Raw genomic sequence first — 27,343 nt, forward strand, 5'->3', positions numbered from 1 at the left:
TAGAAAAACCTTGTTTTATTCAGCCCAGGCCTGGGCAATCTTACTCTGTGGTATGGCCAAAATATAAAAAACAAAAACCAACAACCAACAAAATAACGTGGTAGGGGAGAGTTAAGTACACAGTGGGGCCTGGCATCCGGAGTCCCTGTGGTTTCGGCCCCCGTTCGCTCCCTGAGGCGGGCAGGGAAGGATGCTCCCGCGCGTCCAGCTGCCCCTGCCTGTGAGTGGGGGCTGGGCCCCTCCGGCCGGGCTCGTCCTGGTGGGAGGCTGCCTGGGGAGCAGGGCCTGCTTTGGAAGGTGGGGAGGTGGGCCGGCTGTATACACCTCCCCAGGATCAGGATCTAAGGAAAGAAAGAGAGCAGGTCAGTGGCAGGCTGAGGGGCAGGGAGACCTCATTCGACTGTCAGCCAGGCCCCCACCACCTCCCCAGCTGAGCGCTTCCCCTCCACTCCCCTCAGTCATCGGGGCTCAGGGAAAGGGGCCTTGCACCCCCAGCTCTAAGAAGAGGGGTTTCATGGGCTCCCACCCAGGGCATGGTCATGGCAGCACACTGCCCCATGCCCTGAGCTCCAGACTGTTTTCTAGGCCATTAGCTACTGTCTGGAAATACTTTCTTACTTCTTCTAACTCAGTACTTTTGGGGGGGAGAAAAAAAGGCCTCCTTTTTCCTCTTCAGAAACATGATTGAAACCCACAGGCGTCAGTCCCGTGGCCTTTCTGGGAAGGCTCCGTCCAGCTTCCTGTGCGCTGGCCCAGCCGCCTGCCTGCGGTCAGGGTTGCGGAGACGCGCTAATGAGACCTGAGCCTCTCCAAGCACTTATGTAAAGGGCTCGGAAGGAAGGGCCTCGGCATTCCCGGTGCCCGCAGGGCCCCGGGGGAGCTGGAGAGGGTGTGGGCAGCTGCTCTGTCCACCCTGCTGAGGGGCCCAGCTCAGGGTGCCTCCGGAAAACAGGGGGCTGTTTGGATGCTCCCTCCCCAGCAGCAGGAGCGACAAGAGGGCGTGTGGGCTCCCTGCCTCCCTTGCTCCTCCCTCAGCCCTCTTTCCTCTTGTATGGCTCCTGCCTCTCTCCCGCCCGCCCCTGCTACTCCTTCCCTCAACTGCTTCCCAGAAAACCTCTACTGTTTAGGTGATCCCTGGAATTTTAATGGCTGAAAGAGACAAGCCCTGAGGAGCAAGAAGGTGCTGGAAATCCAGGCCTGCCAAAGGGCTAGGGATGGAGCAGGAGTCAGTCGTTCCCAGGTCACTCCGTGACCTGGATAATTCTGATCTAATTCCACTAATGAGGAACAGAATCTCTGAATTGAACCAGAGGCTACTTTTCTCACAGTGCGGTGGGGGGCTGTGAACAGTTAGCTTAGTGGTAGCAGCCAAGGGTGAAGCGGCTATCTGTAAACACACACGGAGCACCACATACCAAGCCCTGACCCTGGTCACATGCTGAGCCTTAATCCTGGTCACACACTGAGCCCCAATCCTGGTCACACGCTAAGCCCTGACGCTGGTGACAGGCTAAGCCTCTCATATCTGTGAACCATTAATAAGCAGGCATGTTTGGGGAAAAGTGCTTCTCTGGGCCTCAGAATCCCTGCCAGCTGTCCCCTAGGTGATGGACTACAGCTCTAGAAGACTACTCTTTTTTTCTTTAGTTTTTAAATGGAAGGGAATTGCTTTGACCTGATCAAGCATTTAAAATTCACACAGAAGGCAACTGCATTTCTTATTGAGTTTGTAAGCAGGCAGTCCCTCTGCAAAGTACTTCACGTGAGGAATCAGGAGAGAGGCTGAGGACAGCCAGCCCGGGCAGCTGAGGAGTCATGTGCCAAAGGCCCGGGTGCAGAGTTCATCAGCTCCCTCCACCAGGGGGCCCAGGGGCTGATGACCGATTGGAAGTGACTCTAGCCAGAATCCCTTCTAATCTGGGACTGCTTCATTCAATCCACCTTACAGGGACCCTAAGGCTCACACAGCTGCCATTCACTGAGCACCAGTGTAAGGGTTCTGGAATACGCAGAGACATCTGTCAGGCCTTTCAATCCGCCTCACAAGCCTGCGTGGGAAGTGCTGAAGAGAAAAGATCAGAGAGGTGAGGTGAGCTGCCTGAGGTCAGAGTGAGGGAGTCACAGAGCAAGGCCTGCAGAGCCCTGCACCTCCTCGACGCCCCCTGCTAGTCTCCAGTTGAGAGATGGGGGGCCACGCCCCAGATCAGCGCCTGCAGCCTGAGCGCCACCCCCATCCTGAGCACTGGGCTTGGGGTGGGCACAGACGAGCCTCCTCCTGCCCAGCTTGTGGGCTGGTCCAGCTGCAGCCGTGTGTGGCCATCAAGGTGACCCACAGGGCAGGTATCCTCTGTGTTTCAGGTGGCCCTGCCTGCTCCTCGAGTGGGGCGGCCGAACACTTACTGGACAATTTTGCAGTTTGTTGTAGAAACGTAGCGACCTGTATAATGGATGTTGCATCTCACGACATTGTTGGTGAAGTCAGACTCCAAAACGATGTACTTTGGGTTCACATGCACCTGAAGAAGGGAGGGAACAGATGGAAAGGGGTCTGATCAGGGGGCTGTGCTTCACCTGGTCGCCAAGGAAGGTGGAGAGGCAGACAGGCAGACACAGAGGAGACAGAAGAGAGGGAGACAGGGCAACGGAGACAGACCACGCCAGACCAAGAGACGCACCAATGCAGAGACGGGAGAAGAGGCTGAGACACAGACAGAGAAGGGAGAGACAGCTCACAGTCAAAGAAAGCACCATCAGATCACCCTTCTTGGAAGACAGGAGGCTTCCTCAGTCAGAGCTCAGGACAGGGGGCCCGGCACAGGGCGTCCAGAGCCACCGCCCAGGGAACCCAGCAGCGAGTGAGGGGCTGGGCAGGGATCCCAGGCCTGGTCTCCCTGACTACGAAGCCCGCACCCTTTCACCACGTGTGCCCATCTAGATGATCCACTGATGGCCTACCTGATGCCAGGTGGCATCTCCTGGCCTGGAGCCCAAGGCACCTGACACTCAACTGAGATGATGAGCCAAGCATAACCTGGCTGAAGAGGAGCTGCTGGGACACGAGGAAGTCTTTAAAATGTTGGCCTGACAGGGGAGGGCTTCATTGAGTTAGGCCACACCCAGCCTTATCTGCAGAGCATTTAAGAAGAGATGCAGTGATGTTGTCTTTAAGTTACATTTCTTAGAGGCAGGAACTGGGCATTACATGTCACGAATCGTTGGAACCTAGAACTCAGAAGAGCTTTTGTGTGAGTCTGTTGAGTGGATGAATGAGGGAAGAAAAAAGATACCCTGAACAATGCTGGCCCCTGGGTGAGGCTGAGCAGAGGCCTCACCAAGCCCAGTGAGAGGTGCTCGGGACAGGGCTGCAACCAACAGCTTCTGGGTTGCTGGGTTCTGAAGGCAGCCGCCTAGCAGCCCATCTCTGTGCAGGTTAAAGCTGCTTTCCAGGCCCACCTTCTCTGCTCTTATTTTACTCCAGAGTGGAGAAGAGCCCAAGGAGCCCAGTAGCGTGAGCCCCACCCTGGCTTTGCACCTGCAAGAAAGAGGCTAAGATTTGGCTTCCCCAGGTGAGGCTGTGATGACCTGCCCAGCCTGCATGGAGGCACCATGCTGGGTTCTGTGTCCCTGACGTGCTTTTCTACTTGTGCCCCCAACCAAGGGGCATTGGGATGATCGGACGTGGAGGAGGGGTTCAGGCCAGAGGGGATAAAGCCCTTGGCTTTGCAGGGGGTCCTGTCTGTGTCTCAGGGAAAGGCAGTGTCCTCTCCCAGAAGGCTCTCCAAGTCCTCTGTCACTTAGGGAGGAGAGTCACCCCCTCCTCCGGCATTACCACACCTGGGCTGAAGTTTCCTGGGCATTTTTTATGGGAAGAGGCTGTGTCTGCTTGAGACTAAGACCTTCAGATGCGAAGTGCAGACCTCAGGGGACATCATTGGTTGCAGAGCAACAGGAGTGTGAAGGAGGAGCCTTAGTCTGGAGATACTGGCCTCCCCTTTCCCCTACACCCTGGATTCCAGCTTCAAATACTGCTTCCCACACAGACTTAACTCTTTCATTCTGTTCACTTGACCCAGAATCCACCCAGCCTCCTAGACCCAACTCAGGTCCCCTCCTGCAGGAAGTCTACCGTGATTGCCCCATTTAGAGTGCTCGTGACTGCCTGTGAGATCTAACACCCAGAGGGTGTACACCAGAATGTGCAGCTTATGTCAGGGGTGAGGACATCAGGCTGGAGGAGTGCCTCCAGGGGGCCCTACCTTGAGGATGTAGTTCCCGGGCTGTACGTCGGTGATGTCAATCCACTGGCAATCGATGTCTGCGTTGTATGTGTCATAGCAGCCTGGGCTCAGGCCCTAGGAGAGGGGACAGGAGCAGAGGTTGGGGTGCTGTGCACTCCTCAGAGAGCCACCCCATGCCCACTTCAGCAGCCTGGGGCCTCCTTCCTCTGTGCTTTGTCCTGACCCTGCCCTCCCTGCCCTGAGTAGCTGCTCAGCATGGCTCTGCCTTGTACTAGGCTCACTGGGCAGATGGACCGGAGCAATGAGAGATGTAATAGCCAGAAGGAGGGGTGAAATGAAGGTGGGGGAATGCCTGGGAGAGATGCATGGATGAATGGACAGAGAGAGATAGGCAGGATAGATGGACACTCTCGATAGAAAGATGGATTTGGGGGCCCAGCTAGGCAAATGGAACATTAAGCCATCCGGACTCCTTGGAATGTTCCTTTTCCTTCCATGAGTGGACACCCCTGGAAATGGAGGTGCAGGGTAGGCCCCGAGGAGCCCTGTGGTGGCCTCAGGACTGGCGAGAAGACCCGCACTCTGGAGGAGCCGAGTGGCCAGGAGCCTCGGCACCAGCCTGTCTTCAGGGTGACCCAGCCTGCCGTCTCCAGGCAGCTCTGCCCCGCCCCCGGAGCCCGGCCCCGCCTCTGCAGCCCGACCTGACCTGACCTGGGTGTGCGAGGTGCAGGCGTAGCGCTTGAGGTTGCCGAAGTCGCAGGTGCTGTCCTCCAGGCAGAAGCTGGCCTTGTGGCCCTCGGCCACCTTCTTGCCCGTGGCTGCGTCCAGCAGGTCGTAGTGGCTGAACTCATCCATGCTGTGGTAGTGCCTGGGGCGGGAGAGGAGCGGGAGAGAGGGCCTAGTCGGCCCTGCCCAGCCCGCTCCCTCCCGAGACGGCCTGGGTGACCCTGCCTCCTGACCAGCCTGGGCCCCTGTGTCCCACAGGCAGCATCTCTGGTGTCCCCACCGAGCCAGGCACCCCAGGAGGGCACCTCCTCAGGACCTCTCACTCCTCCCTGGTTTCCTCCCTTGGGCGATGCCCTGCATTCTAGACGCTTCCATCTCCTATCCAGGCCGATCCTTCTATGTCCCATCTTCCAGCCCAGCTTTTGCTAAGGCTCCGCTGAAAAGTCCTTGTCCCAGTGATGGATTCTTGGCAGAAAACACCTCATGGGCCCCCCATCCCCCCCAGCACCGCCCCTGCCAGAGTGCTCGTGGGGCTCAGGGTCCGGGCCCAGAAGCGGGGCGGCTGCTCACTGGTGGCAGCTGTGCCACTCCCAGGTATGCCGTGGCCGGTTCGGGAGGAAGTCCGCTGTGCCCTGGTTCTTCACACGCTGGGGGAAACGCAGCAGCACGCGCACGTCGTAGTCGGTGGCCTCAGGGGCGTAGGCTGTGCTGTGGGGACAGGTGGGAGACGGGGCTTAGGTACCAGCCAGAGACACCCCGCGCGGGCCGTCTTGTCCCTGAAGGTTCTCACAGCTGACCCCTGCGTTGCAGCCAAGGCTCAGGCCTCCGCTCCTCTCTGCTGGCCGCCCCCTCCCCTCTGCCATGTGGCTGGAAGCTGCTGGTGGGGATGCTCTAAAGCAGGGCCTGATAATGACCCTCTGAGGATCCCTGATGCCTGCTTATGACTCTCAGTTGGGGACAGTCCCTGAGTGTGGTGGCTCAGATGGTAAAGAATCTGCCTGTAATGCCGGAGACCTGGGTTTGATCCCTGGGTTGGGAAGATGCCCTGGAGAAGGGAATGGCTACCCACTCCAGTATTCTTGCCTGGAGAATCCCATGGACAGAGGAGCCTGGTGGGCTACAGTCTATGGGGCGCAAAGAGTAAGACACAACTGAGCGTGGGGGCACATCAAAATCTTTGGAGGGCTTTTTTAAAAACAGCCTTGTCCAAAAGATTCTGACTTCTCCCTTCCCCCTACACCCTGGGTTCTAGCTTCAAATACTGTTTCCCAAACAGACTTAACTCGTTCACTGTACTTTTGTCTGTTCTGTTCACTTGACCCAGAACCCAACCAGCCTCTTAGCCCCAACTCAGGTCCCCTCCTCCAAGAAGTCTGCTGGGATTGCCCCACTTACGGGGATATTAACTGCCTGGGAGATCTAACAGCACTGCCTCCAACACACCCTGATACCACACACACCCCGAGCTGGGCCTGTGTGAGTAGGCCACCTCTCCCTGATTGTGTGGCTTCAGGGCCAGCTACTTGACCTGTTTGAGGGAGCACTGGTTGCAAACTGCCTGCTCACAATTCACTTGCTGTCCCCCGGTTGCCAACTGAGATGGGCCTTGTGAGGAGGGAAGGGAAAAGAGAGAAAGCTGGGGGGGCGGCAGTGAGGGGACATGTCCACACCCCCCGTAGGTAGGAAAAAGGGCTGACTGCAGGCGTCCCCCCTTCAGCTGACTGTGGACAGCTGTCTTGGCCAGCCTCAGGGGCACTTCCCTAGCAATCATTAAGGGTTGGGCCCTGAGGCCAGAGGCAGGAGATGGCCAGTCATGGGGATTAGCTCTCTGTGAGAAGATGTCTGGACACCAGGCGCTGCAGGCTTCTGTCTGCCAGGACGTAAGTCCCTTGGCCTTGTCTGAGGGAGGCTTGGAATTTGTCTCTGTCTGCGCTGGAACAGAACATCCTCCTTCCCTCTGTTCAGCTAAATCCTGCCCTTCTGTTGGGCTCGGCACACCGTGGGAACCCATTAGGGTCTGGGTTCTAGGCCCAGCTTGGCCACAAGCCCGCAGTGAGGCTTGGCGCAAGTCCCTTCCCTCGTCTGAGGCCCGCCTGCCGTCTGTGGGCTGGCACTGGTCTGCGGCCGCGATTTCGGCCATCTCTGCAGGCCCTGCCGCTCCAGGGCGCTGGTCCTGCTGCATTTTCTAGGTCTGAATCCCACAGCCAGCCTCCGCGGATGCCTCAGCCCCTGCCAACCGCCCCCTCCTCTGGCCTCGCGCAGCTCCAGCCTGCCAACCACCCCTTCCAGCTCTCCTCCACTCCCTGTCGCTTGGATCTGGGTGAGCGGCTACCAAGGTTCTCCAGCTAGATCAAAAGAGCCCTTGGACAGAGCCCTGGTCGCCTCCTCCCCAGGCCCCCTGGGGGCCCAGGTGTGAGCACACGGGATGTTCCATGAAGATGGAGTAACAGTTTGGTTTTTGACTCAAGACTCTTCAAAACTCAGCCTCAACGGACAGCCATGGAGACTGAATTCCTATTCTCTGAAGCCACTGTAGTAAGAGCAGTACTATGATGCTCTGTTCCCAGGTACAAGACCTGAGTGGGCAGGCCCGCTGAGGGGACTCACATGTGGTCCCTGGACCTCTGCCAGCTCTCACACTGTCTGTGGCCAGTCTGTAAGGAGATAAGGAACTTCCACCAACATGTAAATCAGCTACATCACTGATCACACTAGTTCAGCTGATACTTCTTTTTTTGAAGCAAGACTTTCTCGATGAAGGAAGTGGTGAATTGAGTGACATTCACTGCAAGCACCCTCATCCTGCTACAGACAGATAACGGTCTGCGGTCAGCTACTCTGAATGGCAGTGAATGAGAGGCAGAGAATGAAAATTTCTCACATTTTCCATCAGTGAGAAAATGCTGATCAGTGAGATCCCCAAGCACTTCCCAGATACTCGAAAGTGAAACAAGAGTTCAACTGCTTTAAGAAAGCAAATAATTAAGGTGCTTTCAACATAGAGGGATGTAAACAAAAGAAGTAAGTCAATGTAATCTTTAACTAGTTGTTTTGGCGCGGGGAGATGTCCTCAACGCATACATATTTGACCAGAACATTCGCCGTCAAACTGAGAAGCAAGCTCTGCGAGAGGCAGAATCACCCAGGTGTAATGGAGAGTCCCTGTGCTGGCCTCCTGGGCTCCAGTGCTGATGGCCTTCCCCGCTCTTGGGGGCAACACGCGATGGAGGCCTCACTGCTGCCTGTGCCCTTGGCCCCTTCTGGCCAGCCTCCACCTGTCCTCTGTGGAGATGGCTCCACAATCCTGCCCTCTGTCCTGACGGCAGCTAGAAGACTTTCCTGGAACCTTCTCATGACGCAGTTCAGATCTGAGGGTTTCAGTTCTTCTCACTGCTCCTCAGTTACTGATGTGAAGTGGCGTGCTAAATTGCTCAGTCGTGTCTGACTCTGCAACCCCATGGACTGTAGCCCATCAGGCTCCTCTGTCCAAGGGATTCTCCAGGCAAGAATACTGGAGTGAGTTGCCATTTCCTTCTCCAGGGGATCTTCCCCACCCAGGGATAGAACCCTTATCTCTTATGTCTCTTGCATTGGCAGGCAGGTTCTTTATCACTAGCGGGTGTGAAGATGAAATGTCATTAAGTTCCTTGCAGGGTGATGTATACATAAAAGCTGGATCTCCCCATTCCCTTCCCCACCTGAAACCCTGGGGGCAGACAAGGCTCACCAATGAGAAGGCCAGGGTGGTGCAGCCTGCAGGCAGGTTCTGGGTGACTCCCAGTGACTGTCCACACGTCATCTCCTTACCTGGCCAGGCACTTCTCCTCCGCAGCACAGCGCAGGGAGTACAGGTGGGCTCTCTGGACGTAAGTGGACGCTTGCACGTAGTTGGGGTCTGGGACCAAGTCAGGGAGACCTGGAGTGAGGAGTGGGAAGGAGAGAGAGGAGGGAGCAATAGCTTGGCATTGAGGAGGACCAGAGTTAAATTTACAGCTCAGAGACCTCCCCAACCCCAAATGTCCTTGGTTGTTCTCAGTTCTCTACACTGGCTGTCACTTCCTCTTGGAAGCCTCCCAGTATGTGTGTAAGCGAGGTGTGTGACATGAATCATTCTCTCTAGGCTCGGGTGTGGGGTCAGGGACGTCAGGGAGTAGGGGCTAACCTCTGGAACTCCATGCTGTGGGGATTACTGAGCCTCCTGGGAGACTTGGGGGGTGGATTTGGAGAACCGGAGAAGACAAAAGAGTGCTCTCGGCAGGGGGCATAGCATGAACAAGGGCCTGTGGGCAGGATCGAATGAACCAAGCAATTTCCTGACTCAGACACTCCCATTGGTATCCTTATTTCCCAGGGCACCAGCCCCCAGACACTCTCTGCTCGTCTCTCCTCTGCAGCTGGCATTCTTCGTGAACTGCCAAGAGCGAACCCTAGGCTTCCAGCCCTCAGCGGGTACCAGAGGCTCCTGGGCAGAGCCAGGTGAGTGGCGGTTGGCGAAAGTGAGGGTGGCCAGGAAGGGAGGGGCTCACAAGAAAACACGTCCCCGGAGCAGGCTGCTGACAGGGCAGGATTCTCGGCTTGGGCGCCCAGCCCGCCTCGCTCAGGATTCCTTTCATCCTGTCATTGGCCCCCAGAGTGGACCACACCTTCCCGTCTGCAGCCTCTGGCCTCCAGTCTGAGGAGGGCCTGGGGCCCAGTGCCCAGGGGAAGTCTGGAGCCTGGTCCAGTCCCTGGATCACTTGTTCCTCCGGTCAGGCTGCAGCCAAGGGTCTGTCCGCTCTGCTCCCCATCCCGTACATACCTTCATCCCAGTAAGTTATTAGGACTAAGCAGAAGCTGAACTCAGGTGTCCAGACCCTAGCCACCCGGAATAAAGAAGGAAAGATCTTGATGTTGGGTATGTGGAAGGGGTAGGGTTGGAGGTGGCTGGGGGGCCTCCAGAGCCCTGGGTTCCATCCCAGCTCAGCCACCAGCTTAAAGGGGAATGGGCTTGGGTCTCCATGTCCCCATCTCTCTCATGCTGCCGGGCTTCTGGCAGATAAATGATAAAATGAAGCTGTAAGCTCTTCTTAGCTTCTTTCAAGCCCTCTGTTTTTTGGGGGGCAGGCACAATGAGGGGGCTTGAGTCATACGGACAGGCTTCTAGCCCCTTCTTCTTGCTGCCAAAATCCTCTTGTCAGCTTGCAGGTCCAGAAGACGAGTCAGAAGAGGGGGACACTGGCTTCTGAGCTTTTCCCAGAGGTTTCTGCCTGCCTGTCACCCCTCACAAATTCATCTCTGGGGCTCCCAGACCTCACCCCTGCCTGCCTGGGGCCCAGGCCTCAGGCGGGAGCAGCCAGTGTGATCTCACCTGCTAGGAATGAAGAGGAAGCACGGAGCACAAGGGTGGGTGAGGATGAGGTGGCTCCTGGCTGATGGGGGCTGTCTTGGCCAGCCTCGGCCCCGTTACTCAAGCCCCTAGGAATGCTTGCAGTCATTTCCCCAGGGAGCGTCAGGCCCTGAAAGCAAGGGCCACCTCCGAATCAAGCTGTTTCTCACTCTCTGGTCCATAGAAGCTTGTGGGTGGGGGAGAAGGGGGTGAATGGCCAGGAATGGCTCCCTTCCCATTATCAAAGAGCCTTTCCCTCAGCAACATGTGGTGGTGGGTCAGCTGGGCCTGAAGCTGCATGAGACCCACATTTGGCACGAGGCAGCCTGCCACCCCCACTCCAGGCTCGGTTTCAATAAACACTGTACAGATGACTCTACAAAGCTTTCTGGCCCGACCCTTCCTCTCAGTCCAGAGAAGCTGAAAGAGCCAGCTAAGAGGCTGCGGGTACTCGGGGCGGGTGTGCTCCCGGCCTCTGACTGCGCCTTGACTCTGATCACGTACTGGATTCTGATCCTGGCCACACACTGAAGCTTGCTCCTGGTCCTAGGCTGAGCCAAAGATGACCCTTTTCCTCTTACTGTTGAGGAACCTCAGGTTCAGGCAGGTGCCTCCTGCTCCAGGAAGGCTTCTCTGATTGGCAGTGACATTCCAAGCTGCTCACACTTCTGCCTCACTACTAGATTTCATCATAGTCACCTGTGTCTGCTCCCCTCCAGTCTGTACTCCCTGAGGGCAGGGCTCACGCCCCACTCACCCCCTCAGCATGCTTCAGGGCTGACTGTTACGCTCTCAGTCTCTGTCAGGCAAGCTTCTTTACTGATTTGTGGCTTCACACTTTACTGTTCCACTCATCCACAAGCGTGCTCCTCAGCCTGTCTCCCTTAGGAAACCACGGCACACAGTGGTGCTGGAGGGAAGCAGGCTCAGAGACGGCAATGAATTTGCCCACAGTCACACAGCAAGTCAAGGAAGCCCCAGGAAGAGCTTCCAGGTCCCAACCTCTCCTTCTAGGACCTTACGTGTTATTTCTTCTTTGTATAAAGACGATTTTTTTAAAGTTACAATTTACACAGTCAAATGCACAGATTTTAGGCATAGTTTGATAAGCTTTGACAAATGGACACAGGGTGTTAGAGCCACCACAGTCCTGCTGTGGTCTGTTCCCATCATTCCTCAAAGCTCCTCCCTGGCCCTTCTCGGTAAATCCTCCCTCCCTCCTCCCCAGGTAACCACTGATCTGCTTTTTAATCACTTTAGATTGGTTACGCCTTTTCTAGAACTTAAATGGAATCACCCTGATCATTATTTTATGTTCTTTGTTCTGCATCTCTGACCAGCGCGGGGGTCCTGTGACTCCCCACCTTCACTGCCATGGGGTAAGCTACTGGAAATGACAGAGTCTAGGCTGGGTCCCCTCAACCCCCCTTAAAATCCCCCACTGAGGTCTCTGGGAACAGCAGGCCCCCTCCCTCAGCTGGTATGTTTTCCCAGGGAGAACAATGCCTCCTTCTCTGCTGCTCTCCCAGGAGGCATTCCATCAGCAGCCAGGCCTGCAGGCTTGGGCTTCAGCCTCTCCACAGGGGCCTGGGTGTGTGGGTGGGCTGTGTGGTGTTGGAAGGGGGCTGAGGGAAAGCTTGAGTGGGCACTTGTGGATGTAGGGGTAGGGGTGCCGGTTTGTTACCTCTGGCTTGTGGAGGCACATCCAGGCCCTCCAGACAGAGTGGCCAATGTTGGTTAAAGTTCAGTTCCAACAAGACCTGTGCTCACCTCTCTTCCCTACCATCCCAAGAAATGTGCATTTTAAAAGGAAGATCCTGGTCATCAGGTCATCAGAAGGCAGGGAGAACCATCAGTCATGGGATGTAATTTTGTGGGGGGGCCGGGGCTGGGATGTCTTATGCAGAATGTATGTAGTCAGCCAGCTTGTGGACCTCACACTGGAGACATTATAAAGTAGTGTAGTGGGAAGTTTTTCTGGAGACACTTGTTTTTATAAACGCAGAGAACTTTTATAAATGCAGAGAAATGAATTATCATTTCAGAGCAACCATTATCACTGGTTTGTGCAAGGCCATTCTCATAATTACGTTTTTTTAACTTTTCATCCTTACCCTGACCCTTAGACATGTCTTTGAACGTCTGTGTCTCTGTATAAAATTGGAAGTGGCTATGTATCCGTGAGGTATATGAATGATATTGTCTTATGGGTCTCATTCCATTTCTTGACTTCCGGTCAATATTAACTTTTAAGATATGTCGTTCATTGCTTGTCATTGTGAGTACGATTCCACAGTTTATACCCTCCATGCCCGATCTAGCCAGTCTCCTGGGGATGGGGTTGCCCCCTCAAAGGCTGGGCGATGGGCATGCTCAGGCTACCCAGGGAGGCCTGGTCACCTTCAGCGGCCTGCCGTCCTTGCCCAGGGGGTAGGCAGGAGCCTGGCTTCTTACCCTTCTGTCACAGGCCTTTTGTGAGGCCCTGGGTGGGTCTGGCCCCTGTCTATGCCTCACTGCTTCCATTAACACGGACTGAGGGCTGGGAGCCTGGGGCTGACCCCCGGTGAACACTCTTCCCCAGAGACAGTGTGCTGGCCACACGGGGTCAGGCTGCACACTTTGGACTAGGGTTGGGAGGACACTGAGTCAGAGGGCAAGGGCCCTGGGGATGACTGAAGCTAGGCTGCTCGGCTGGGGAGGGGCTGGGTGTGAGTGAACCAGTCCCAAGGCCACTCTGCAGGCAGCCTCTGGTCTGGAGGAAGTCCCTCAGCCTCGGGGGCCCCATTAAACCCTCCAGGGCTGGGAGGACACAGAGTGGGGGCCAAGCGCCAGCACTCAGCATTCCTGCTCTGCCTCTGGGGCTTCCTCTCAGTGGGACCCAGGTTCCCTGCACACTGCCTCTTGGGGGTCTGATGTCCTCCCGCCTCACCTGGGCTGGGCCTGGAGCTGCCGGCTGGCCCCCACACCAGCCTGTGGAAGGCTGAGGACTGTCTTCCTGCTCCCTGGCAGGACACAGCTGGGGCCTTCTGGTGGGAGAGAGTCCAGCAGGCGATATCTGCCATCTCGCCCTGCGCCTCATGTTCCAGGTCCCGGCCCTTCTTTAGGCTCAGTTTCCCCATGTGGATGACGGGGAGATTAGAGTAACCGTCCCGTGAGAGCAGGTTTGATGGCTCCATAAACACTTGGAGATTAAAATATTTTTCAGGAGCTATTCAGGCCATTCCCCAGCTTTGGGCAAGAGCCCAGGACCTCTCACAACCTCTGCAGACGATACTCTAGCTGCCAGGAAATTCTCCCACCGTCTGACCTAAATCCTTCCTGCTTTAGAAGGAATCTGTTCCCTCCTGCTCAGTGGTTCCTGGCGGCCGCCCAGAGCGGAGGGTCTGAGGTTACATTCCCTCCGCGTGCCTACACCTCACCTGTTTTCCTCTTGGCTTCCTCTTTCCTGTGAGTTCCATAAACCTCGTCTCCTTTGAAATCCTTCTCCCCAGCCTCCTGCTCACACGAAGCAGCTGAAGGCAAATGGAATGCCAAAGAGCCCTAATCTCTTGAGCCTGGAGCTGGAGGATAAACAATGTCCGGCAGGAACCGGTCAGTGGGTTGTGAAATATGTAGAGAGAGGGATGTTTTGGCCCGAGTGGCCTGACTCCAGAGCAGCCCCTCGGTGGGGAGAGCAGGAAGCTCAGAGAGCATGGCCTGGAATAAGGATGGGCCGGGAGGGCCTCGGGGGCGGGAGCTGGCAGCTCTGGGTCCTAGGAAATGATCGTCTAATAATCAGGACATTAAACTGTCGGTGCCACACCTGGGTGACCAGAAGGCAGGCAAGGTTCTGCAGGATCCACTGTGGCCCACCGTGAAGGGCAATACAGTCCAGGCAAAGGAGCTAGGATGGTCACTGAGCCTAGCCCAGAACCTTTGGTGGCTCCCCATCACCTACAGACTGCTGCCCCCACCAGACGGGGAGAGGCAGTCCAAGGGCAGCGATGGCCTCGCTACTCTGGGTGACAGCTGCAGACCCAGAGGAGGGTAAGTGTTTGTTCAATTGAGCAAACCACCCAGAAATAGCCGGGGCAGAGCTGGAGGAGGCCGCCAGGGAGGTGAGCTACCTCTGCCTCCTGCTGCCTCCTCACACCCCTCCATCACTCACACTCTTCCCAGTGTGAGCATGCCCACCCTCCCACCCACGGTTCCCCTCTTGCAGGCCCTGTCTAGTGCCCTGCCCCCACCTCTAGAAGGCTCTGCAGATCCCGTGGTCTCCTAGGTTCCCTTGCTGCCCCTCAGACCCTTCTCAGTGACCTGAACTTTTTATCTTTCTTACAAAACTGCCCATCTCAGCTTATGGTGACTTCACCCTTTCAGCTGCACAGGACATAGCCCTTTTCTATCATGCCCGACCCCTCTCTTTCTCTTACACCCCACATCCAATTCATCAGGAAAAGCTCATTGGCTCTATCTCCAAAATATATGCTGAAACTGACTGCCCCCCACCTCGTTGTTATCCCCCTGGCTCGGCTGCTGATACCTCAGCTTCGATCTCTGTACCAGCCTCCTCTCAAACTCCTGCTGTCTGCCTCCACACAGTCCACTCCCAGCATAGCAGAAAGAGACCCGGCTTAAATGTCACTGTAGTGGCTCCCCCCGGAGAAGGCAATGGCACCCCACTCCAGTACTCTTGCCTGGAAAATCCCATGGACGGAGAAGCCTGGTAGGGTCCATGGGGTCGCTAAGAGTCGGGCACGACTAAGCGACTTCACTTTCACTTTTCACTTTCATGCATTGAAGAGGGAAATGGCAACCCACTCCAGTGTTCTTGCCTGGAGAATCCCAGGGACAGAGAAGCCTAGTGGGCTTCGGTCTATGGGGTCGCACAGAGTCGGACACGACTGAAGCGACTTAGCAGCAGCAGCAGCAGTGGCTCCCCCATGAGTGGAGAGTCAAAGTCCTCACAGTAGCCTACAGGACCTCCATGGTCTGGACCCCGTTACCTCTCTTACCTGTCTCCTATAAGGCCCCCACACCCATGCTGTGCTGTTCCCACCACGCTGGAACACACCTGAAAGCTCAGGGAATTCCTGCCTCAGGGCCTTTGCACTGGCTGGCTCTTCTGTCTGGAATGCTCTACTGGCAGATAGCTGCTTGGCTCACTTACTTGACTCTTTGCTCAAAAGTCACCTTCATGAAGCCCACCCTGACGCCTTTGCAAGCTCTCCCAACACTTCAGAGCTCCCTGATTTCTCTCTGCTTTCTCCACAGTACTTACCACCTTCTATTATTTACTTATCATGTTCACCCATGAAGATACAAGATCTACAAGGACAGGGACTTTGTCTCTTTTCTTAAACTCATGAATACCCAGCGCTAGACCAGCACAGAGAAAGGCACTCCATGAATATTTGTGGAATGGCTGCATTTCCTCGAGATGGTATCTGCTCTCCTCAGCCAGCCTTCTGTGGTCTGGCCTTAACCTGGCCTTCCAGATTTCTTAACCCCAAGGAGCAGGAGGCAGCTCCTAGCACAACTGACCTTTTCTGCCACTGATCTCTGATCCCATAGTGCCCTTGCCCTGGAATTCCTTGCTGTGCAGGCACACGCACACCCCCCCTTCATCGGGGTACAGTCTTGAGGTCCCAAGGCCTACCTTGTTAGCCCTCCTCTGCCACCGCCCGGTGCCCCTCCCTCTTCCCTCTTCCACCACCTGTCTGCTGCCACCCCGCTGTGGCCCAGGTCTGTGCACGGAGTGTTCTGAGAGCTGGCGAGTTGGCAAGAGAAGGAAGTGGACCTGGACCATGGCATCCTGCCTGCCGGGGTTAAGGCCCCGGCGAGAACAGGGATGGGTTCAGGGTGCCCCTGAGTTCCCTGTACCCCAGCTCGGGGCCTGGCACCTGCATGCCCTCAGTGAGCCTGAGGACAAACACCGGTATCCCACAAAGGGTCTGCTGGCACTACCTACGGGAGCACAGCCTTCGTTATCACGTAGAGGCTAGGACTGACTCCAAAAGCCCTTTCTTTTCAGAAAGGATTAGCTTTGGGGCTGGAAAACCATGGTTCCCATCAGCCCACGACAGGGAGGAAGGGCGGCTTGTCTCCTGAGACTCGGGTGGCTGACGCTCCTCAGGCCTCGACTTCCCCCTCTGGGCACCTTCCTGCTCTGGTGTCCTGATGCCCTTGCTCCATTTTCAGGTGATGCTGAGATGCCCGGTTTCTGGGTGCCCATCAGTAAGGGGGAGAGGGACCCAGGTGCAGCCTGGCCCTGCACTCCAGAACCCAGACAGCAAGGCCCTCTGGCTCCAGCCGCCTGTGGGGAGGAGGCTGTTAGGTTGGGGAAGGGGAGGGATGGGAGCAGCCTCTCCTTCCGGCCTCCCTCCCTCCCGAGCGGGCTGCTGCTCCGCAGGAATGCCGGGCACAGAATTGGAAGCAGGTGTGGGCTGCTGGGGCCGGCCACCGGCTCCTCCCCCGCCCTTCCTCTCCTGCCTTTCCAGCCACTGCCCTGGGGAGTTTTCCATGTGTTCTTGGCTTGGACAGGAGTCGCGTGGACTTGGGCTGGGACTACTGGGGAGAAGTGCCCCTTTGGAGGTGAAATGCCCCTTCGGAGGTGAGAGGGCATTGAGATGGGAGCACCTAGAGTGGAAGAGAGGAGGAGAGGGGGCCAAAGGCCAGAACACCAACCCCCCTGCCCCAGCCAAGTGTGGCAGCAGACTGGCACTTATAGGGCCTGAAGCGCCCTGCTGGGCCACCACCCCAACAAGCTCTGTGGGGCCTGTGAACTCAAGGCAAAAAAATCCAACTTTGTGTGTCTTAATGGGGTTTAGATCTGAGAGAAACAATGAAGGTGGAGACATACCCTTCCTTGAGGGGCAGGAGCAGAAGGGGAGGATGAGGTTTGGTGAGGGGAGTCAGCCTGGATCTGAGCTTGGCTGCTGATGAATTCTGGGACCCTGGATGAGTTACCGAACTTCTCTAGCCTCAGCTGCCTCCTTTGTAAAATGGGGGTGATAATACCTCACAAGCTTGCCGGGAGGACTAAAGGAAGAAACAAAAATAAAATGCTTGGCATAGTGTCTGGGGCATACTGTGGGTGCTCAGTTGCTTCATTCGTGTCTGACTTTTTTGTGACCCCATGGACTGTAGCCCGCCAGGCTCCTCTGTGCATGGGATTCTCCAGGCAAGAATACTGGAGTGGGTTGCCATGCCCTCTTCCAGGGGATCTTCCCCACCCAGGGATCGAACCTGGGTCTCTTGCATTGCAGGAGGATTCTTTATTGTCCTAGCCACCAGGGAAGTCCTTGATACACATTAAGGGTTCAGTAATATCAGTTGCAATTATAATTATTTAAAACAGGAGCTGTCTCTTCCTGCAGGGACAGTCCAGTTTGAGAGCAGGGGGAGAGGTTGTGGCCCTCAACTGGCAGATATGAGAGGAGACAGGAAGTCTGCCTGCAAGGAGGCTGTCCCCGACACAACTTGTTTGTTCTGACACCAGTGACCTCCGATTGCCAAACAGGGGAGCAGCGAGAGGACCCAGGCCCCTCTGTCTCCATAGCTGTCTGACCCTTTACTCCAACTTCCTAGGCCTGAGACTCCATTTCTTTCTAAAGGAGCAACGTGGGACAACTTCAGGGAAGGAAGAAGGAGTGCTGAGCTGCGATTCTGCCTCCACCAGTCACCAGTTGAAGCAGTCATGGGCAAGTTGCTTAACCTCCGAGGGCCTCAGTTTCCTCATCTGCAAAATGGGAGTAATAGTAACAACAAAGGTTGTTATGAGGATGGTATGTGTGCTTAGTCGTGTCCTACTCTTTGCAACCCCGTGGACTGTAGCCCGCCAGCCTCCTCTGTCCATGGAATTCTCCAGGTGAGAACACTGGAGTGAGTTGCCATTTCCTACGCCAGGGGATCTTCCTGACCCAGGGATCGAACCCACGTCTCTTACGTCTCCTGCATTGGCAGGTGGATTCTTTACTACTAGTGCCACCTGGGAAGCCTGTTAGGAGGATTAAACGACTCTAACTGTAAATTTCCAAGAACAGTGTCAGGTGCTGTCCATGTGCTTGTTAAATATTCTGGAGTCTGGAGTGGAAATGATAGGGCTTCATGCTAACACCACACTGGGAAGGTGTTCTTTGCTTCTAAATCTGTGCACATTCTGTTTCATCTCACTTTGTCACAACCAGTGCTCACTGCCCAGAACACAGTAGGAGTCAAGTATCTGCTAAATGACCAAATGGATGTGAGAGGTAAGCCTCCATACATGAAGATTTAGGAAAGAAATAATGCGTGGGGGTTAAGAACCCAGGATGGGGAGTCATACAGACCCAAATTCTGGTTTCACTACTAACAGGTCATATGATAATCAGCAAGTGAACCCACCACCTTATCTATGAAATGGGATGGATTATCAGCATCTGGCTGGTGGGGTTGCTATGGGAATAAAGAGAGGTGATGTATAAATATAAAGTGTCCAACATATGCTAGCAGAATTATTCCCCCTGGACGTGGCTGGGAGAACTGGGGCCTGGCTCACAGGTGGCTTGAGGGTGGGGTCCTCTCAGAGTCATGAAGACACGACAGGCTCAGTGTGAAGTCTTGGCTCTGCCGCATCCAGCTGTGAGACCTTCCCGGGTCTCAATTTTCTCATCTGCACCACTGGCCTGTAATCCCCACCTCTCTAGGAGGCTGTGGGGTGAATGAAATTGCACATCGAGGCCACTAAGCTCAGCAGGTGCTCCTCTGCAAATGGTTGGAGTTGTGATCATCATTCCTGCCGGGGGGCTCTGACTCCGGATGCTTGCTGGGTGGAGGCCTGCTCTGTCTGCCCTTGCATCTCCTTCAAGCCTTGTGGAGGTGGGTGCGTGACCTGAGTCAGGCAGGCAGGTCCTGGTGGGGAGAAGGGCAGGCAGCAGGGAGCCTAGGCTGCTCTCAGGGACTAAGGGGTCCCATCTGGACTGTTGGGCGCAGGAGGCTGGATGGAGAGGAGCGGACCCTAGAAATATCTAGGCCCAGACCATCCCTGGGGGCTGTGGAGGCCTGAGAGATGGAGAAGGAGGGGACGGGAGGAGGTGCCTCAGGTTCTGGAGCGATAGGCTAAGGCATTTGTGATTCTGTCCTGAAGGCCTTGGGAGCCCCAGAACCTCATTGAGCAGGAGAGTAATGTGGTCAGCAATGCAAGGGTGTATCTACCTCACATGTAGGACGGACTGGAAGAAACCAGGGAGGGGGCAGTCACAGCTCCAACTGGCTGTGTGAGGATAGAGCTGGAGGAACCGTGCCAGGCAGGGCTGGCACAGCCATCAGAGGTGCCCTGGGAGGATGCCCTCCAACTGGCCATCCTCCCAGGGCAGCTGCTCCACCTTATTTTCACAGGGTGGCCAGAACCAGTGAAACAGGCCAGGGGTGTAAGGGGGAGCCCTGGGAGAAGAGGCATGGTTTTCCAGGGCCTGGAGTCATCTTAGTCCGCACAAATATCAGCAGATCAGAGGAGCTGAGGCTGTGGGGAGGCAGGAACAGGGACAAGGAGGCTAGGAGGAGACAGCCTGGCCGTGGGAGAGGGAGGGGCACAGCTCAGGGGTCTCAGCAGGGCCTGGGAAGCAGGCAGCCCATCCCCAGGCCTCTGCCTGGATTTGCTGGGACAGTCAGGCCAGGTATGTGACCTGGGCCCCTGTTTCCTTGCCTTCCGTCCAGCTACATGTTTCAGAGACAATGGTATTGCAGGAACCCTTGGGTCCCCCCTCCAGGGTGGGAGGGAAGCGGGTACAGGCACCCAAGGAAGAAACCAGGCTCCGGACAGGCGCTTGGAAACCGCCCAAACGTGGAGGCCGTGGGCGGTGCGCACATGTGTTTGGTATTGTGAGGACATGTCCACGCCCGTACACGCGCAGGCTGCCAGCGCCCAGCCTCAGACCCCTGGGTGTGCGGCCAGGAGGAATGAGGTCAGCCTCGGAGAATCCGCCCTGGACTCCCACACCAGGCCTGGGGGTCTGATCTCAAGCACAAAGCTTGGCCTTCCCCGAGCCGGGATTTTCCATGGTCCCAGCCTAGCAGGGTGGGAAGGGGAACAAATGATGGGGGAGAAGGTACTGCTCCCTCTCTGGCCTCTCTGTGAGCCCGGATTTTGCCTGTATCCCCCACCCACACACCATCCCCTCCAGGATTAGGGAAGGGGCACCTGGAGGGTGCTGACAACTTGCAGCAATACTTGGGTACCTACTCCTCCTAGAAGTCCTCCCTGGTTCCTAGTCCCTGACTGGGGAGGCCCCTCCTCTGGCTCCCCTACACCACCACCCTCTCCCCACCCGCCCAATGCCTGCCTGATCACAGCCCTGAGATGCCCCCTCCTCTATGCCTCCCTCAGGGCAGGGCCTGGATTCAGCTTGGCATCTCCTTCAGGGCAGAATTGTCTTTAATCTCAAATGAACACTGGGGATCAGGGGCAATGGCCAGAGGCCCTCCTGAGCACCAAGCACCTCCACTCCAGACACAGCCTTGCCCTGGTCAGTCTCCCTCTGAACCTTAAGATCTAACAAGCCACAGAAAGGCCTTAGAAAAAGCCACTGGCTCGGGGCACAGACGATGAGTCCAAGGCCTGGCTCTGCCAGTACTGCTATTTGAGGCCTGGGTTTTCTCCTCCGCCCAGAGGTGGAGCGCTTCTGGCTGAGCCCCACTCCGCGGTCTTGCATTCGAAGAAAATTCACCACAACAGTTTAGCCTATAGATAAAACGTGCTCTCCTCCACGGAGCTCTAGCAGGGGCTGATGCAGGGTGGTACCACACACCACTGCAGGGCTGCTGCGAGTCCTGCTGAGAATCAGATGCAGGTGAGGCCGAGAAATCCTTCATCACATCATAGAAGGGCCCTCCCTCTAGCTCCTGTCTGGAGCACCTGAAGGTTCTCAAAGTGGGATTCAGCATCCCAAGTTGAAGGCTATGCTTTGAATGTGAGGGAGAGCTGAAGCTAAGTCGATTTAGTCGTGTCTGACTCTGCAACGCTATGGACTGTAGCCCACCAGGCTCTGTGTCCATGGGATTCTCCAGGCAAGAATACTGGAGTGGGTTGCCATGCCCTCCTCCAGGGGACCTTTCCGACCCAAGGACTGAACCCGCATCTCTTACGTCTACTGCATTGGCAGGCAGGTTCTTTACCACTACTACCACCCGGGAAGCCCCTGAATGTGAGGGAGCGAGTACTACCATTGGGGACACGTCCCTCCCCTAGCCTTGGGCTCCAGCAGCCCACAGAGAGACAAGAGTCCCCACCCCTGCAACCCAGCAGCAGCCTCTCACCCAAGGTCAGTATGGCTGGAGACAAGGATGCATCCCCATGTGGACAGAGGCAGAGGAACAAAGGCTGGAGATGCAGTATCTGTGTCCCTAAGCCCCTCAGGGCTTAGCCCTCACCTGGTGGGCCTGGCACAGCCACCCTGGTGTGAAGCAGAGAAGCAGAAGTAAAGAATCAGGAATATTAATCGCAACCTGAAAGAGGCAAGGCTGACGTGGAATGCACACACATTGGAGTTTGAATGGAAAACCTTGACCAGAGCTGACTGCAGACTTGCAGAGACAGAAGCAGGAAAGGGAGTTCTAGGAGGGCAGAGGTTAGGTCAATGGCCGTTCAGCCCTGGCCAGACCACTCATGGGCCCTAGCCAAGGTAGCCTGCCTTAGAACAGCATGTGTGGAGCTGCTCATCTGAAGAAGGAAGGCCGCCTCTTCCAGTGTGCAGACAGCTTTCCCGAGACTAGGTCATATCTTCAACCTCCCCCCCATCCCTGTCCACAACTGCCTCCAGGGACTTTTGCATCCCAGCCTGGGGTGCAAAACTTAAGAGGGCATCTAAGATCTCAGTAACTAAGGGAAGTAATATTTGAGGCAATATTTTAAAAAAATCAGCAGTACTGCAAAAAAAAGAAATCTGATGAAGAAAATATCAAAATTTCATATAAAGACAGATTGCTATTGCTAATTTTCAGTTTTTCCCTGGCTTGAATACAGTTTGGCATGGCACCATTACTGATTCTATTTCAAAATTTGATATTTTGTTCATCTTTTTTTGGCATGACTTTTGATCTAAAAATGCACTGAAATATTACTTAAGTAGATTACTAAGTTTTCTGGTGCCCAGGCCAGTGCCTCTCTAGTCCGGGCCTGGCAGTGTCCCGCGAAGGAACCCCGGGAGGTCCAATCTGCTCTCCTGTCAGGCCAGACCGTCTCTTCTAACCTCTTGTTCGTTCACGCCAAGCCCACCTATGCCCAGTGACCGGGAACTTGTCACACCTCCGGAGGTGTTCCCGAGGCCTTTCTAACCCGGATGCTCCGTGTTTCACCCTGTGAGGCTGGCAGAGGGGCACCTCCAAGAGGGGAGGACGTGCCCCAGTGGGAACAAGGGAGAGGCGGGGAGAGGGGCTCCTTTATGTGTCCTCAGATGACCCAAGCGTCTCTTTCCAAAGCCTATCCAGCCCCTCCGTCCCCTACCCCCCAGGTCAGAGCCTTGGCCTGCCTGGCCAAATCCTGGCGCCATGGGGATGTGTGGACGGTGGCGAAGGCCTGGGAAGCACTTGGGCTGCCGATGGGGGCCAGGGTGGGGGTCTTGACTTAGCAGGCGGGGGAGGCATTCTGTAAAGGATGGACGAAGCCCCGGGCGCCTGGACGGACTCACCTCGACCGTTCTGGTTGGGCCGGTACACGCTGCCCACGCTCAGGCGGCCCTGCTGCGCGCCGTTGCGCTCGGAGCCCGGCGGGGGCGCGTCGGAGCTGCGCACCGGCAGGTAGGGAGGCTCCAGCACGCGGAAGGGGGGCTGCGGCTCCACGACCCGCGGCGGGCTGTAGGCCTCGGGCGGCATGTTGCCATAGGGTGGGTACCAGCCGAGGCGGGGGTCGCCCCCGCCGCCGCCGTACGTGCCGCCGCCCCCGCCGCCGTTGGGCTGCGCAGCGTCGGGGCCCGGGTCGGGGTAGGCCGGCTCGAGGCCCGCGGTGCCCTCGTGGTACAGGCTGTGCGAGTAGCGCCGGTCCAGGCCGTCGGCGGGCTGCGGCGCGTACGGCCTCTCCGGGGCGGCCGGATAGAAGCCCTGCGGCGGGTACTCGGGCTGCTCCTCGCCGCCGCCACCTCCGTACTCCTCGTAGCGCGCCCGCGGCTGGAAGGGGTAGACGACCCCCGCCGAGGCCACGGCCGCCGCGCCCAGGCCGCCGCTCGCGCTGCGGTAGTACACGTAGCCCTGGTCGTAGGTCCGCGTCGAGGGGTCGTACGTCTCGTACTGGCTGACGAAGGGCGCCTGCGGGTAGGGGAACTGCTGCTGCGGGAAGGAGGACGGCTGGCGGTAGGTGCTGGCGAAGGCAGAGGCAGAGGCCGAGACCGAGGAGGCGGAGCCCCCGTGCCGTTGCTGGGAGACGGAGGTGCGGGCCCGGGCCATGCCCGTGCTGTCCCCGACGGCCACCTCGCGCCAGTTGTCGGGCACCTGGCCGAAGCCGAAGGGGTGCCGCGCCTGGCCGCGCACGGTGTCCGAGCCGACGCGCCCGGGCAGGGGCAGGGACGGGGCCTGCCGACGCCGGAGGCCCCCCTGGCTGCGCCGCGGAGGGGCCTGGGGCGCGCCCGCCAGCAGCACCCGGGAATTAGCCTCGGAGCCCTGAGGCCCCGGCGGCACGTACTCCGCGCCCGAGTTGAGCAGGCTGTACACCTGCCCGTTGTTCTCCCACTGGATCAGCTGCCGCCAACGTCCCGGGTCCGAGCCCTGCCCTGGCGGCGCCTGCTGCCCGTGCACCAGGACGCAGACGCAGGCGCCCCACACCAGCTGCCAGCCAGTTAGGGCCAGAGCCATGGTGGCCCCTCTGCTGAGGCCTGGTGGACCGAGAGGCTCTCAGGAGTGGCCCCCCGTGCGTGCTTCTCTTCCCACGGCCTCGAGGACAGGACGGCTCCTTTCCCGCCCCAGCTCTAGCTTTGTCCATCCTGGCCTTGTCCCGAGCGGGACGGCTCCTCCGATGACAGCATTTCGAGGCCAAGGGGGTCAGGGCAGGGCAGGGGCGGTGCCCAGGGCTGCACGAGGCTCTCTGTAGGGCACCGGGCAGGCAGGGCCGCCTGGGGGCCTTACATGGCCAGCCCGGCTGTGGCTGGCCGCGCTGGGCTGGCGCTTTCCCACTCTGAATGAATAAGCAACAGGCTGGGAGCTTCGGGAGGCTTTTCGGGCAGCCTGGTCCGCCTGCTGGGGCCTCCTCCGCGGGGCCCTATGGCCCGCCGGGTTTTAGCTATGTGGTCTGTCCCACAGCTGCTGCGCTCGCTCCCTCAGTCCCTGGAGCTCCCAGCCAAGCCGCAGACCTGCCTCTGAGCAAGGGAATGAAATAGGGAGTAGGAAGGAGGCCTCTGGGGACTCAGGCCTGGTGAGTGGGGTCCTGGCAGGCATAACAGGGCAGAGGTGTCAGCACCACTCTGGCCGTTTCTTTTTGCTTTGGTCCCAGCATCCTGGTTTCTTATCTAGGCTTTAATGAGCCCCTGACTCTTGTCCACTCCAGCCTCTGCCCAGGACACCTGGGCTGCTAGTCTCCAAAGCAGTACTGAGACTTCCTCTTTGTTGGTGGGCCTTCTAGGGGGATATGCTGAATCCCACCCTCCTGTGGGGAGAGGCTGAGCCACTCTAATTCAGGTCATCAGGTGCATCTTCCTTCATTGGGTCTGAGCACAAAGAAGATGCAGCTTCTGCCTTTTCCCTCTTGGCACAGCCCTGGGCCTTACTCTCCTGGTCTGTAGAATGGAAGTTTGCCTTCCTGCTGAACAGAACTTGTGAAAACATGGGAGAGATCAATTTCCTGCCCGTCATGTGTGGCTTCTGTCATGCATCTCTGAAGTCCACATGGCCTAAGCCTGAGTGAGCACCTGGATAAAGTGAAATTCAGGGGCTGTCTTTGATGTGGGCTAGGAGTCATTGGGAGGCACCATGAGCTGTTTGCATAGAGCAACAGAAAAGAGGATTTGAGAGAATGGGCCTACTCCAGTTGCTGTGGTTAAGTTGCTGGATGAACTTGGGCAAGTCTTTCCCCTGTTCTGATTCAGTCACCACATCCGATCAGTGGAGGTTTAGACCAGATGGTCTCCAAGAGGGCTTTGGCAGGTTCTCTGTTCTCTCGGCAGAAATAGGAGGGGCCTTAGAAGTTTGAACACTTTGGAGTCTAAGAAATGTCTCTGAATGCCTCCCCCAGGCTGCCTTCTCCAACCTTGGTCGTGGGAACTGGAGGGCAGAAATCCCCTTCTTGGGCCTATACATCCAGGAGGAAGAACCTGCCCTTAACTTGGTCTCTCCAGATTCCCGTCCTACTTTGGAAACGCACGGAGACCACTTTGGTAGGAGACAGCCAGAGTGGACATTCCTCAGAGACCCTGGGCCCCTGCTTCCTCATCCAGCCTGCATGTGTTCCCCCATCACGCTGTGGTTCAAGATGAGGCTTGGTTCTGGTGACTCAGGGCATCCGTCTGCCCTCCTAGTCCAGCCAGCGACTGCTCAACACAAGCCCCTCTGCTCCCTCATGTGGGGTTTGATCTCAGTCTCTAAAACAGGACTCCTGCAAAGGGCAACCCATTTGGTGCAGGACCACGAGCCAGATGCTGAGGGCCGGGACTGGGAGGGTTAAGCCTTCCCTCCCTCCAGCCTGCCCCCCTGCAGTGCTGGCCTCAGCTGCTTGGAATCCCTGGGGTCCTGTAGGGCCCTCCCGACAGCCAGATGGGCAGCAGCGCCAGGAGAGGAGGAGGAGGAGCAGTGGAAACAGGCCCCAGGGTACCCTCGGGCAGGGAGGGGAAGGGAAGAGAGGAACAGAGGGAGGAGAGAGGATGGCCGTATGGTACGGGAGCCCCACTGGCAGAGCGGAGAAGGCCAGACCCTTCTTCTTGAGCCAGGCAGGGGGACAGGGCTGCCTCGGGACTTTGGAGCTGTGGGGAGTTCGGGGCACAGGCCATTGTGCTCAGCCGGCCTCTGCCTGGGAGCCAGCTTTTGGCGTGAAACCCTACCCAGTGCTGGCTCCTGCTCCTCTTTCTTTTTTCTTAATAAGGTCGAATCAGAGTGAGTCAGAGGAGCCAAGTTTCCTGTTAGGCTCTGTTTGAATAAACTCTGCTCTGAACATAGCTTGGGCCTCTGCACAAGCTCCTGGGGCCAGGATTGTAGCCCTGCCAGCCATCTCTGCTGAGACTGGAGACCTGGGGTCCTGGCCTGGCCCCCAGACACTCCCCAGGGAAGCCCGTTAAGCTCTCAGAGCTTCAAAGTCTTCAGCTATAACTTGGGAGTAATAATACCTTTCTCGTGGTATATTTGGGAGGATGAAATAAAAGGATTATGAAGAGTACCTACCCAGCACAGTGCCAGGCATGTGGCCACTATTTTTTTTTTTCCCTCTGGACTGATGAGAGAAGGGAGGGCTTCACCCCCAGGGTGTTCCCCTCTTCCCCATTTTCTCTGTCCCTTTCATCTTTTTCATCTGTCTTCTGCATCCTTTTCTTATACCCAGCCCAGGGCACACTCCTGGGGCCGGTCCTCTCCTCCTCTCCACTCCCTTCCTTGCCCTCCTTCTCTCTTCCAATCTGTGTCTCCCAAAGTGGCTGATAAGACCCTCTTGGATCTCTGAGCCCAGAGGAGCCTAGCTGGTTCCCCCTCTGCACACACAGGACAAGGCCTTGCCTGAGTAGCTGGAGGTATCCTGACATCCTTTGGAAGCAGCAGAGCCGGGGTCTGAGAGAGACCCCCGACAGGCAGCAAAGGATGCAGAGCTGGGGTCAAATGAGGGCTTCGAGTCACCAGGCTGGGCCTGAGCCATCTGGAGGTGAGGGGCGGGTGGCAGGCAGCTCCTCACCAGGCCCTGTTCCTAGGGGCTGGGTTCACACCCACAGTTTTAAGACCTAGCCCTGTGGTTGAGGCTTGTTGCCAGTCCCTGGCAATAGGAACCAGGCACAAGTGTTCTTGGAGGGCTGGGGTATAGGGCTGCAAGAGCTTGCTGGTAGTGTGTGACTTTGTTAAGAATCTAATGTTCTGGACGGGGCTGCTCCTCCCCTGGGCT

At 57.0% G+C, this 27,343-nt stretch overlaps 1 protein-coding gene across 2 annotated transcripts; it reads right to left on the minus strand.

Moving 5' to 3' along the window:
* On the minus strand, window positions 1–24,262 carry LOXL1 (lysyl oxidase like 1). 2 transcript variants are annotated; one of them, XM_059878945.1, is made up of 8 exons: window positions 13,749–13,858; window positions 10,312–10,459; window positions 8,772–8,880; window positions 5,535–5,672; window positions 4,950–5,106; window positions 4,257–4,352; window positions 2,401–2,516; window positions 1–341 (listed from the first exon to the last, which is right to left on the minus strand). In XM_059878945.1, the coding sequence occupies exons 1-8, from the start codon at window positions 13,785–13,787 to the stop codon at window positions 335–337; spliced, it is 810 nt and encodes a 269-aa protein (XP_059734928.1). In that variant the 5' UTR covers window positions 13,788–13,858; the 3' UTR covers window positions 1–334.
* Window positions 24,263–27,343: the final 3,081 nt, after the last annotated feature.

This window comes from Bos taurus, chromosome 21 (genome assembly GCF_002263795.3).
Source record: "Bos taurus isolate L1 Dominette 01449 registration number 42190680 breed Hereford chromosome 21, ARS-UCD2.0, whole genome shotgun sequence".
Classification (NCBI taxonomy): Eukaryota; Metazoa; Chordata; class Mammalia; order Artiodactyla; family Bovidae; genus Bos; species Bos taurus.

Bases quoted from the DNA above. Each gene is read 5' to 3' on its own strand.
- LOXL1 (XM_059878945.1), bottom strand. From the start codon at position 13,787: ATGGAACTCACAGGAAAGAGGAAGCCAAGAGGAAAACAG. The intron at 5,673-8,771 runs GTAAGGAGATGA...CTGTCCCCACAG, and splicing joins GAGGAGAAGTGCCTGGCCAG to CACAGCCTACGCCCCTGAGG. The intron at 5,107-5,534 runs GTGAGCAGCCGC...CTCCCGCCCCAG, and splicing joins GAGTGGCACAGCTGCCACCA to GCACTACCACAGCATGGATG.